The 12551-nt window shown below is 43.4% G+C and overlaps 1 protein-coding gene across 1 annotated transcript; it reads right to left on the reverse strand.

Moving 5' to 3' along the window:
- Positions 1-4396: 4396 nt before the first annotated feature.
- Positions 4397-7353, reverse strand: G0S2 (G0/G1 switch 2). Its single transcript, XM_040337518.1, has 2 exons — positions 7253-7353; positions 4397-5015 (listed from the first exon to the last, which is right to left on the reverse strand). Exons 1-2 carry the CDS (start codon positions 7306-7308, stop codon positions 4661-4663), a joined length of 411 nt encoding a protein of 136 aa, XP_040193452.1. The 5' UTR covers positions 7309-7353; the 3' UTR covers positions 4397-4660.
- Between the last annotated feature and the right edge of the window lie 5198 nt (positions 7354-12551).

Consider the following 12551-nt stretch of genomic DNA (forward strand, 5'->3'; position numbering starts at 1 on the left):
GTGGAAGGGAATTCCACATCCTTGTCGCTCTTAGGCCTCGGACACACGACCGAGGAACTCGTCGGAAAAAACACATTGTTTTTCTCAAAGAGTTCCTTGTTAGGCTTGTCGAGGAACTCGTCAAGTTTGCCTTGCGTACACACGTTCAAGACAAAATCTCCTCGTTCTCAAACGCGGTGACGTACAACACATACAACGGCAGGGGAAGTCCGAGTCCACTGGCACAACCCTTGGGGCTGCTTTTGCTAATCTCATGTTACTGTGTGTTAAGTAAAAGTTTGGTAAGAGACGATTTGCACTTTTCAGTCTGTTACAGCGTGATAAATGTGCTATCTCCATTACAAACGCTACTTTTACCGAAAATGCGCTCCCGTCTAATACTTTATTCTGAGCATGCGCGGGTTTCTTAGCATACACACGATCGTGTTTCTCGTCGAAAACCAGCCCGACGAGGAACACGACGAGGAAATTAAGACTCCCGTCGAGGAAAAAGAGAACTTGTTCCTCTACAGTTTTCTCATCGAGTTCCTCGACAGTTTCCTCTATGAAAAACATACACACGACCGGTTTCCTCGGCAAAAAAGCTCTGCCACCAAGTTTCTTGATGGATTCTATCGAGGAAAACGGTCGTGTGTACGAGGCCTGACAGTAAAGAACCCTCTACGCAGTTTAAGGTTAAACCTCTTTTCTTCTAATTTTAATGAGTCACAATGTGTCTTGTTAAACTCCCTTCCACAAAAAGTTTGATCCTTATTGTGGGGTCACCAGTACGGTATTTGTAAATTGAAATCATATCCCCTCTCAAGTGTCTCTTCTCCAGAGAGAATAAGTTCAGTGCTCGCAACCTTTCCTCATAACTCATATCCTCCAGACCATTTATTAGCATTGTTGCCCTTCTTTGTACTCGCTTTCAGTACATCTTTTCTGAGGACTGGTGCCCAGAACTGGACAGCATACTCCAGGTGCGGCCGTACCAGAGTCTTATAGAGTGGGAGAATTATCGTTTTATCTCTGGAGTTAATCCCCTTTTTAAAGTGTGTCAATATTCTGCTGGCTTTGCTTGCAGCAGCTTAGCATTGCATGTCATCTACTAGGACCCCCAGGTCCTTTTCCATCCTAGATTCCCCCAGAGGTTCTCCCTCCAGTGTAAAGATTGCTTTCATATTTTTGCCACCTAAATGCATTATTTTAAATTTTTCTACATTAAACCTCATTTGCCATGTACTTGCCCATTCCATTAATTTGTTTAGATCTCAATGGCAATGGGATGGAGGGTCTGCAGAAAATAAGGAACTTCTGTCCTCTTCTGGGTGCCTGTCCTGGATCAATGGCATCCCTGCTTTTCGTGCAAGCAAGACTGCTACTAGCACCACGGCAACAAATGACATAGGTTGCATGCTCTGTGAATGCACCTGATTAGGATAGAAGGTTGTCAGACAGTAGGTGCTGACAAGAGATCCCCAACTTCTCGGATTTTGGGTGGTTCATCAGAAATTGCATGAAATTCAGTCAATGTATGGCCAGCTTAACAAAGATTATGGGGGTTATTTACTAAAGGAAAATCCACTTTGCACTACAATGGAAACTACAAGTGCAAAGTACACTTGAAATTGCACTAAAAGTGCACATGGAAGTGCAGTCGCTGTAGATCCGAGGGGGACATGCAAGGAAATAAAAAAAAAAAAATTTTTTAGCTTGCACATGATTGGATAATAAAATCAGCAGAGCCTCCCTCATTTCCGATCTACCCCTCAGATTTACAGTGACTGCACTTCCAGTGCAATTATAAGTGCACTTTGCAATTGTAGTTTGCACTTGTAGTGCAAAGTGGATTTGACGTTCGTAAATAACCCCCTATATCTCTTTCCTATTGTATCCAAACCAAAAAAAAATAAAAAAAATACTGATGGAGTTGTGCTAAAGCAATTGCTATTATTCTAAAAAAAAAAAAAAAATGTTTTTTTTAGACGTGTATCTTCAGACTAAAACATGTAACTATGTCCTGCAACAAGACATACTATAGCACACGTTAATGACACCGACAGCAGTAGCACTAGAGTGAATTTCTCTAGGAAGTCTTCTTTAAATACTTAACACTACTTTCAGGTCATTTCAAGTGAATAAGCTTAAGCTTTAAAACCACTTAGGTAGATTAACTTGGCCAGAAAGATAATTAGGATAATATTTGCAGGGGCAACCTGAAGTAAGTGAATACTGTAGAGTCAATAATTTGTGTTTGAGTTGAAATCCAGGCAAGTCATTAGTCTTTAAAATTACAAATGAAGTACCCTGTGAAGAAAGCAGCAAAATACTTACCTGTCTAGTGTTTGCTATGTTGCAATGTTCCTGGCACTGAACCTATTCCACACTTATGGATATTCAGAATATGTCCGCTGCTGTGGTTCCTCCCTTTGACCCCTTCTTTACCATTGAGGCCAGGAAGAAGAAAGCACAGCAGCCATTGGGATGTGGGATGTGCTTTTTGACCAGCAAATCGTCCATCAGACAAGAAGCCTCGTACACACGACCGAGAAACTCGACGGGCGAAACACATCGTTTTCCTCGTCGAGTTCCTTGTTAGGCTGTCGAGGAACTCGACAAGCCAATTTTCTCCACTCCCGTCAAGGAAATAAAGAACATGCTCTCTTTTTGGCTCATCGAGTTTCTCGACAGTTTCCTTGATGAAAATGTACACACGACCGGTTTCCTCGGCAAAAAAATATCTCCCAGCAAGTTTCTTGCTGGTTTTTGCCGAGAAACTCGGACGTGTGTACGAGGCTTAATGCGCATTACTTCACAGGGTACGTCCATTTTTATTATTTAACTCCTAATCAAAATCCTACTGTAACACTGGGCTTACCTAGGGCTCCATTCACACTTTGCAATTCTGGCCGCAGTTCCAAATCTTGCCGTGATAACAAATCTCATGGCGATTGCTTTGCACCGCACGTTAGGTGCCATTGTGCCTTAATGGCACCCCAAACGTGATGAGATTCTGCCGCGCCTTTCAAAATTGCGTGACACGTCTCACCCAAAAATTGAGCAGGTGCTTCTTTTTGGCCGTCAAAAGTTTGTAGAGCAGCCCATTCAAGTGAAAATCGTTTAAGAAAATGTCAGAGGGGGAATGCAGGAGATTTTTTTTTTTGGGGCGACGAGCTGCATGCAATTTTGAAAGGCGCAGTTTGCCACGTGACAATCACATCGCTTTTGGGTTGCCATGAGGGATAATTACACCCAAAAAGTGCATGGTGCTTGGGCTGCTGTCAGCTCCCGCCCACCGCACTTTGTCATTGGTTGGACACCCTGCCAGCCGGGAGTAGCCGGTTAGCAATTAGCGGTGGGGGTGATTGGGCCTGATGCTCACTTCTGCCTGAGTGTCAGTGGTGGAGTCCATAAGTGAAGCAGGGGAATAGAGCAGGACTTAAGAGCCCCAGGAGCAGGGGCAGGGCTGGAGGGGTGTCATATTACCTATGACAGGGCAATACACACCAGTGTGCTGCCAATGGTACAGAGCAGGTGCTTGCTGGGGAAACTAGAAGCCCCAACAGGTGCTGTACTTCCATTGCAGACTGTGATAGAACTATAAGTCCCAGCATGTGCTGTACCTTACTTATTACAATTTTAAAATGTAATGTAGGGATCCTAAGAAGGTTTAGGCTGGGTTCACAACGGTTTGCGGAGCGGCTCGCAGCAGGGAGTTCTGTGCGTCCCTGTTTTCCGTTTTAGGTGCAAATCAGGTCCTAATTGTTGCCTGAAACGGAGCCAAAGATGCACAGGACCCTTCTGCAGTACGCTCCGAGGTCGCCTCAGAGATGTGTGAATCGGCTCCACAGAGAGTCTGTTACACCAGGGGCGGACTGACCATTCATGCACTCGGGGACTGCCGAGGACCCCGTGCCACTAGGGGGCCCCAACAGGGTTGCCAGCCTCAGTAAAACCAGGGACAGTATGAAAAAAATCTGTGTTTTTTTTTTTTTAAATCCCAAGATTATAGCTGCCCCACCTCTCCAGTACCTTTTCAGTGTGTGTATTCTCTGTGTGTGTATACTGTGTATGTATACGTGTGTGTACTATGTGGCCCCATAATCTATTGCCTGGGGCCCCATGAGTTGTCAGTCCACCCCTGCGTCACACTCTCCTGTCATGAGAATTGGATGCGGCGAAACCCACATCCAATGCGGATCAGTGTGAACCCAGCCTATTAGGCAAAAGCTGAAGGGCATAATGGTGTGTAAACCTGTAAAGATAAATATCAGGGCTACATATGAGAAGGAAAAAAAAAAAAAAGGGGGGCTCCTAACTGTAAGCTGGCTCCTAGATTCAAAGCAAATTTGTCAAGCCCCGATTTAGGATATAATTTCATAAACTTATTCTTAAGCAACTATGACAATTCATGTATAGTAAAATAAAATATTTATTTAAAAAGATAACATTTGTATGGGTAATAAAAAAATATGACGTTAGGGATAGACTTTTTTCTAACCACAATGTGGCTCATCCCCAGCATATAGATATATATATATACTGCTGCACAGCAGCAAATTCAGTCATTAATCCACAAGGTTGCTACACATTCATATATACACAGGCATTCGGTCACATCCTCAAGACACACAATGCAACCCCACACTCCAGCAGTCTATGATTGAACAAGAAGTCCTTATGATGCATGGCCCCTATGAGCCACACTTCTCCCCCTCATTGCCTGGGGGTTAGTCTTCTCCACTAGCACCTCTTCTTTTTTTTGTTGATGTGAAGGAGCTGGCAGCGGTGCCAAATGCTTGATTTCATCAAAGTCCGTGTCCTCTCTCCTTGTGAATGGACTGCACACGGTCTCCACCAATCCAATCATCACGCCAAAAAACGCCAGCACGCTGCCCAACACGTACATTTTCACCATTTTCTTGTTGGGTTTCTGGCTCAGTAGCTCTTTGGCGAAAGGAATCAACTCATTCATTGTTTCCATGGTGAAGAGGTTATGTAGACTGAAGCAATCAACTACCTGCAGACAGAAATGGAAAAAAAGGAAAAAATAAACATTACTTAGCAATTTTCCACACTGGTTACACTGAACTATGTACAAAATGCTACAATGTCTAATATATGGCCAAACAGCTTCAACATTTTATACGTACTTGGGTTCATTCTATTTACAATATGAAGCTGAAAATTTACACAATATAGTAGATTCACATCAGTCCCTGATTATATATATATATATATATATATATATATATATATATATATATATATATAGGGCCGGGACAAGGGGTGGGCAGGAGGGACGGCTGCCCCTGGCGCAATGGTTTATTGCAGGGATGGGGTGGGCACCCTGACCCTAACTCTAAGGGAAAGGGGGCACAGTTTGGCATCTTTGCCCTGGGCAATGGATGACCTTGTCCCGGCACTAATATATATATATATATATATATATATATATATATATATATATATATATATATATATATATATACATACACACACACACACACACACACACACACACACACACACACACACACTCTCTGGCAAATTAAACTACCAGCACATCTCTGAAGTGTAGGAAGAATATCAAAGTACCCAGAAGAAACCTACACAAGCAGAGAGAACATGCGATCTCCATACAGGGTCCTCACTGGGATTTGAACCAATTGCCCCAGTGCTGCAAGACAAAAATTGCTACCCACCAAGATGGCCTTTCCCCAATGTCTAACATGGAGAACCTTTTAAAATAGCTTTCTGGACTCAGAGAACCCTTGATAATAATCACCATGCACTACAACTCATTGTACATTATGGTGTGATGGTCAGAATGCTCCTTTTACGGTTGTGGTGATTAAGGAAGAATCCCCTCCCCCCCCCTTTTCCTTACAGATAACTTAAACCCTGACACCAGTGACTTTTTTTTAGCTATCTGAGACGTAGAAATCACCCAAGGAATTCCCAGCAAGCTTTGGGAGAAACCCTAAGGTTCCATGTAACCCTTGGTTGAGAAAGGCTGCACCAATGATGACCATACACAGAACAATTTTCTATATGATCAAATTGTCAACTGATTTACCATCTAGTAAAGCTAAAAAAAAAACACACGATATTTTATCATATATATATATAATAGATATACATGTGTATGTGTGTGTGTATATATATATATATATGGAGATATATATATATATATATATATATATATATATATATCTATATTATAGATATCTCTCTCTCTCTCTATATATATATATATATATATATATATATATATATATATATATATATATACACACACACACACACACACACATGTATATCTATTATACATATATATATATCTTTAAAAAAAAAAAAAAAAGCTCCCCCCGCTTTAGAATATATAGTTATTTTTTTACTCCTTTTCAGAAGATAAAAAGTTGACTTAAAGCACTAAACACGTTACAATCCTAATCAATCTACCTTCCCCCCAATCAGATTTTCTATCCAAACCAATCAGAATCAAGGATTTGGGCTTTGCTCAAAATCAAGTAAGTAACTGGAGGACTCAGAATCTGGTGCAGCTTTAACAACTTGCAAGCTGATTGGCTTCTGTGCAGAGCTGCACCGGATTTTGCACTCTCCGGGTTTAGTAAATCCCCCCTAATATGTGTCATTTCACGAACTCATAGCTTCAATGACTTCAGGTTTGATTTACTAAAACAGGAGAGTGCAAAATTTGGTGCAACTGTGCATGGTAGCCAATCAGCTTCTAACTTTAGCTTCAGACAAAAAAGAAAAAAAACCTGGAAGAGGATTGGCTTCTGTGCAGAGCTGCACCAGATTTTGCAATCTCCAGGTTTAGTAAATCCCCCCTAATACGTGTCATTTCACGAACTCATAGCGTCAATGACATTGGGTTTGATTTACTAAAACAGGAGAGCGCAACATTTGGTGCAACTGTGCATGGTAGCCAATCAACTTGCACCAGATTTTGCACTCTGCAGATTTAGTAAATGAACCCCAGTCTGATGCAAGAAAAACAATTGTTCAATCAGATCATTATGTGTATGGCCACCATTCGATATCGGCAATCAATATAATCCTACATTGTGCAGATACAAGGAGAGTACAGATCCAAGTTATTCTTATCAGGTACCAAAAAAAAAATGTATTCTTCATAAAAATGTCTAGACAAATGATTAAATGCCAGGCAAAGTATAAGATGGATTATTAGATCGCTGGTCCTTTTATATAAACATAGCATCTATCATGTCTCTTCTCTTACCTGCTTCTACAGATCGTCCTGCCTGCTTTGCTCCTTCTCTTACGATCGGCGATCATGAAGCTATAAAGTCATCTGGCTGCATGTTGAGTCCCTGAGCCTTTTAAGTGTCAGGCCCCGCCCCCGTAGTGACGGCCCCGCCCCCCGGATGGGTGACCATGTGCTGATCACGCAGAGTCGTGTTGGCGTGCTTCGCGCTCCTCCTTGTAGCCAGGTCTACATGTTCCCTGGACTAGCTGGATGTATGAAGGGCTCGTATTCCCAGCAGCGTGATCAGCGCATGCACATTGTCCTGGGATGGGGGGGTCGCTCCATTGTATTCCTTTGTACTCTCCTAGTCACGTAGTAAGCGTAGAGGATTCTTCTTATGACCTCAACACCAGGAAATCCCCGGATGGACGGAGCTGTGGTCAATGATGCCACTTCTCTATTATTAAGTAGCGCTAATAACACTGCATGGGGATTGTTTTACTAAAAGTCTGCAAAGAAACCAATCAGCTTCCAGGATTTTTGTCAAAGCTTAAAGTGGAGGTTCACCCTATACAACATTTCTAACACTACATCCAGCACCGTGCTGCATATAAAATGTCACTGACCTTTATTTATTTTTTCCCCGTAGATATCGTTTAGCCGTGAAATTCACCGCGGCTTCCGGGTAGGGAATCCCGCGGGAGTGGGCGTTCCTATTGACATGCCAATTGGCATGCTAAACGACGGCGCACACAGCGCGTCACGACTTCCCGAAGGAAGCTCGGCTCTATTCGGCGCCTGCGCACCGGCGCTGAATAGAGCCGACCCAAGCTTCTTTCGGGAAGTCGTGACGCGATGTGTGCGCCGTCGTTTAGCATGCCAATTGATTGGCATGTCAATAGGAACGCCCACTCCCGCGGGATTCCCTACCCGGAAGCCGCGGTGAATTCCACGGCTAAACGATATCTACGGGGGGGAAAAAAATAAAGGTCAGTGACATTTTATATGCAGCACGGTGCTGGATGTAGTGTTAGAATTTTTTTATAGGGTGAACCTCCACTTTAATTTAACCACTTCAGCCCGGAAGAATTTACCCCCTTTCTTACCAGAGCACTTTTTGCCAATTCGGCGCTGTGTTGCTTTAACTGACGATTGCGCAGACGTGCGACGTGGCTCCCAAACAAAATTGACTTCACTTTTTTTCCCACAAATAGAGCTTTCTTTTATAGGTATTTGATCACCTCTGCGGTTTTAATTTTTTTGTGCTTTAAAAAAAAAAAAAATAGAGCGACAATTTTGAAAAAAATGCAATATTTTTTACTTTTTGCTATAATAAATATCCCCCAAAAAATCTATAAAAAACGTTTTTTTCCCTCAGTTTAGGCCGATACGTATTATACATATTTTTGTTAAAAAAATCGCAATAAGCGTATATTGATTGGTTTGCGCAAAAGGTATAGCGTCTACAAAATAGGGGATAGTTTTATTGCATTTTTTTTTACACTAGTAATGGCAGCGATCTGCGATTTTTATTGTGACTGTGACATTGCGACAGACATATTGGACACTTTTGAGACCATTCACATTTATACAGCGATCAGTGCTATAAAAATGCATTGATTACTGTATAAATGTGACTGGCAGGGAAGGGGTTAACATTAGGGGGCGCTGAAGGGGTTAATATGTTCCATGGGAGTAATTATAACTGTAGGGGGAGGGGACACACAAGGGGAGGAGAACGATCTGTGTTCCACAGTACTGGGAACACACATCGGTCTCACCTATAACAGGATCGTGGATCTGTGTGTGCCGTGATCGCGGGTGCCCGGTGGACATCGTGGCCGCCGGTCCCGCGCGATGACGCGGGCGCGCGCGCCCCCTAGATGGCCTTGAAGCCCAGGACATCATATGATGGGAGATCCCATCTGTGGACGTGATTTGACGCTGGGCGGTAGGGAAGTGGTTAACAAACTGAAGTTAGAAGCCGATTGGCTACCACGCGCATCTGCATCAGAGTTTGCACGCTCCAGTTTTAGTAAATCAACCCCCATGTGTTATTTCATCTATTGATGATGAAAATCCAAACTGCTCTGGTTGTGTTTTGCCTCATTTGTATTTGCAAAATGGTAAATTAATAAGCAAGATCCGTTTTAATATTTTTACTGCCGATGTTCAGGATTAGTAAAGTCAAAGTAAAGTCCATTTGTTTCATAAAACAGTAATATATTATGTTACTAACCACTTGCCCTCCAGGAAGGATTTACCCCACTTAAGGACCAGGCTGTTTTTTGCGATACGGCATCGGGTCGCTTTAACGTGCGACGCTGTACCCAAATAAAATTTGTGTCCTTTTTTCCCACATATAGAGATTTCTTTTGGTGGTAGTTTAATTACCTCTTCGGTTTTCATTTTTTGTGCTCTAAACAAAAAAAAGACCGACAATTTTGAAACAACCCAATATTTTTTACTTTTTGTTATAAAATATATCCAATAAATAAAAAAATACAAAATAACCATATTTTGATTGTTTTGCACACAAGTTATAGCGTCTACAAACTATGGGATATTTTTTATGGAATTTATTTTTTTAAATTTATTTTTTACCAGTAATGGCAGCGATCAGCAAATTATACTGGGGACTGTGACACTGCAGTGGACAAATCAGACAATAAGTGACACTTTTGGCACTTTTTTAGGGACCAGTGACATTATTACAGTGATCAGTGCTAAAAAAATATGCACTGTCACTGTACTAATGGCACTGACAGGGAGGGGGTTAACATCAGGGGCGATCAAAGTGTTAAATATGTCCCTAGGGAGTGTTTGCTGTGTGGGGGATACTTTAAGACACCTTTCACACTGTGCCGCCCATAGCATCAACGGTAGAATAGCGGTAAAACTCCGCTATTTTAACTGTCGGCGGCGTATTGCTGGCGGTACGGTGGCGCTGCCCATTAATTTTAATGGCCAGGAGCGCAAATAGGAGCGGTGAGTTCTCCGCTCCTAATGCACTCCAAAGAAGCTGCTGGCAGGACTTTTTCTGACGCCCTGCCAGCACACCGTTCTAGTGTGAAAGCCCGAGGGCTTTTACACTGGAGTGAATAGAGCAGCAGTTTAAGGGAGGATTGCAGGCGCTATTTTTAATTATATAGCGTCTGCAAAATGCCCTCAGTGTGAAAGTGGTTTAACTGTGGAAAGACAGAGATCTGTGTTCCTGCTTAGCAGAAACACAGGATCTCTATCTACCCCACTGACAGAACGGTGATCTGCCTTGTTTATATAGGCAGACCACCATTCTGCCTCTGTTGGGAATGTTCGGTGGGTCCTGGCTTTTCTGTGTTCTTGCAGCCAGCCCCCGGATGATGTGCATGCACTGTGGCTCGTCATCGGGGTGCTGGCTGTCTTTTCTGAATTCTTGCAGCCAGCCCCTTGATGATATGCATGCACTGTGGCTCGTCATCGGGGTGCTGGCTGTCTTTTCTGGGTTCTTGCAGCCAGCCCCCTGATGATGTGCATGCACCGTGGCTCGTCATCGGGGTGCTGGCTGTCTTTTCTGGGTTCTTGCAGCCAGCCCCCTGATGATGTGCATGCACCGTGGCTCGTCATCGGGGTGCTGGCTGTCTTTTCTGGGTTCTTGCAGCCAGCCCCCTGATGATGTGCATGCACCGTGGCTCGTCATCGGGGTGCTGGCTGTCTTTTCTGGGTTCTTGCAGCCAGCCCCCTGATGATGTGCATGCACTGTGGCTCGTCATCGGGGTGCTGGCTGTCTTTTCTGGGTTCTTGCAGCCAGCCCCCTGATGATATGCGTGCACTGTGGCTCGTCATCAGGGTGCTGGCTGTCTTTTCTGGGTTCTTGCAGCCAGCCCCCTGATGATGTGCGTGCACTGTGGCTCGTCATCGGGGTGCTGGCTGTCTTTTCTGGGTTCTTGCAGCCAGCCCCCTGATGATGTGCATGCACTGTGGCTCGTCATCGGGGTGCTGGCTGTCTTTTCTGGGTTCTTGCAGCCAGCCCCCTGATGATGTGCGTGCACTGTGGCTCGTCATCGGGGTGCTGGCTGTCTTTTCTGGGTTCTTGCAGCCAGCCCCCTGATGATGTGCATGCACTGTGGCTCGTCATCGGGGTGCTGGCTGTCTTTTCTGGGTTCTTGCAGCCAGCCCCCTGATGATGTGCGTGCACTGTGGCTCGTCATCGGGGTGCTGGCTGTCTTTTCTGGGTTCTTGCAGCCAGCCCCCTGATGATCTGGCTGCAATAACCAGGAGTAGACAGTTGGTCCTTTGATGACACAGCACATGCGCAGTAGTGTAATAGGATGTGTGACATGGGTATCCCAGGAGGCTACATATGTCATTCTCTCCTAGGCGATAGCACAGGAAATGCGGGGGTATGGTCTCTGAAAAGGGCTCAAAATAAGTGAATCATTTTTCAGTTCTAAGAGGATGGGGTGAGAGTGGAATAATAGAATGTGGGGGTGAAGGTGTGCTTTAAATAAAGCTAAAAATAAAACACTGCAATGCGTTGTATCAATGCATCACAGCATACGTACATATGATGCGCACCATAATGCACACCTGCTAAAAGATGTGAAAAGGCCCTGACGGTGGCCACAGGTATTCATTTGATCATTCGGTGCAACTGATCAGATCAAACCAAAGAACAAGCAGAAACAGGGACCCTCTCCGCAATAGCGCCAGAGTTAGAGATATTCTTCAAATTCTACTCGGCTATGGTGGAAGATTGCTTTTGGTTGTTTGAAGAAATATCTGTATTTGTGTCAGAGAATCAGTTCTGATACGTTTCGATCAAATGATCAGTTTTAGTTGGATTGTTTACATTATTGACTAATCAATCATCTTTTTCATCAATATTTGGTTTCAATATTGTGATTGGTTTGATATTTTACGGGAGTAATGAGTCATTTGTTTATGACCGCTTCTACCTAGATGGATCACAAATTGCTACATGTATGGTTGCCATAAAGTGAAATCCAATTGTTTTATATGGGTCCTTGTACACTGCACACTGTTTGCACTTTGCATAGTCTTACTGAACAAATGCGTAGTGTTACGTTTGTTGGCAAACATCAGTCTACATTATGTTATATAAACAAAAGATGTTATGAGCCTAAACAAAATATATAATAACAGAACATACAGTTAAAGGGGTTGTAAAGGTACAATTGTTTTCCCTAAATAGCTTCCTTTACCTTAGTGCAGTCCTCCTTCACGTACCTCATCCTTCCATTTTGCTTTTAAATGTCCTTATTTCTTCTGAGAAATCCTCACTTCCTGTTCTTCTGTCTGTAACTCCACACAGTAACGCAAGGCTTTCTCC

This window comes from Rana temporaria, chromosome 2 (genome assembly GCF_905171775.1).
Source record: "Rana temporaria chromosome 2, aRanTem1.1, whole genome shotgun sequence".
Classification (NCBI taxonomy): Eukaryota; Metazoa; Chordata; class Amphibia; order Anura; family Ranidae; genus Rana; species Rana temporaria.

What these genes read in the sequence shown, in the direction of transcription:
- G0S2 (XM_040337518.1), bottom strand. Translation starts at nt 7,308, where the DNA reads ATGATCGCCGATCGTAAGAGAAGGAGCAAAGCAGGCAGGACGATCTGT. An exon ending in AGGACGATCTGTAGAAGCAG is followed by an intron (nt 5,016 to 7,252) that starts GTAAGAGAAGAG and finishes CCTTTTTTTCCA; the next exon opens with TTTCTGTCTGCAGGTAGTTG.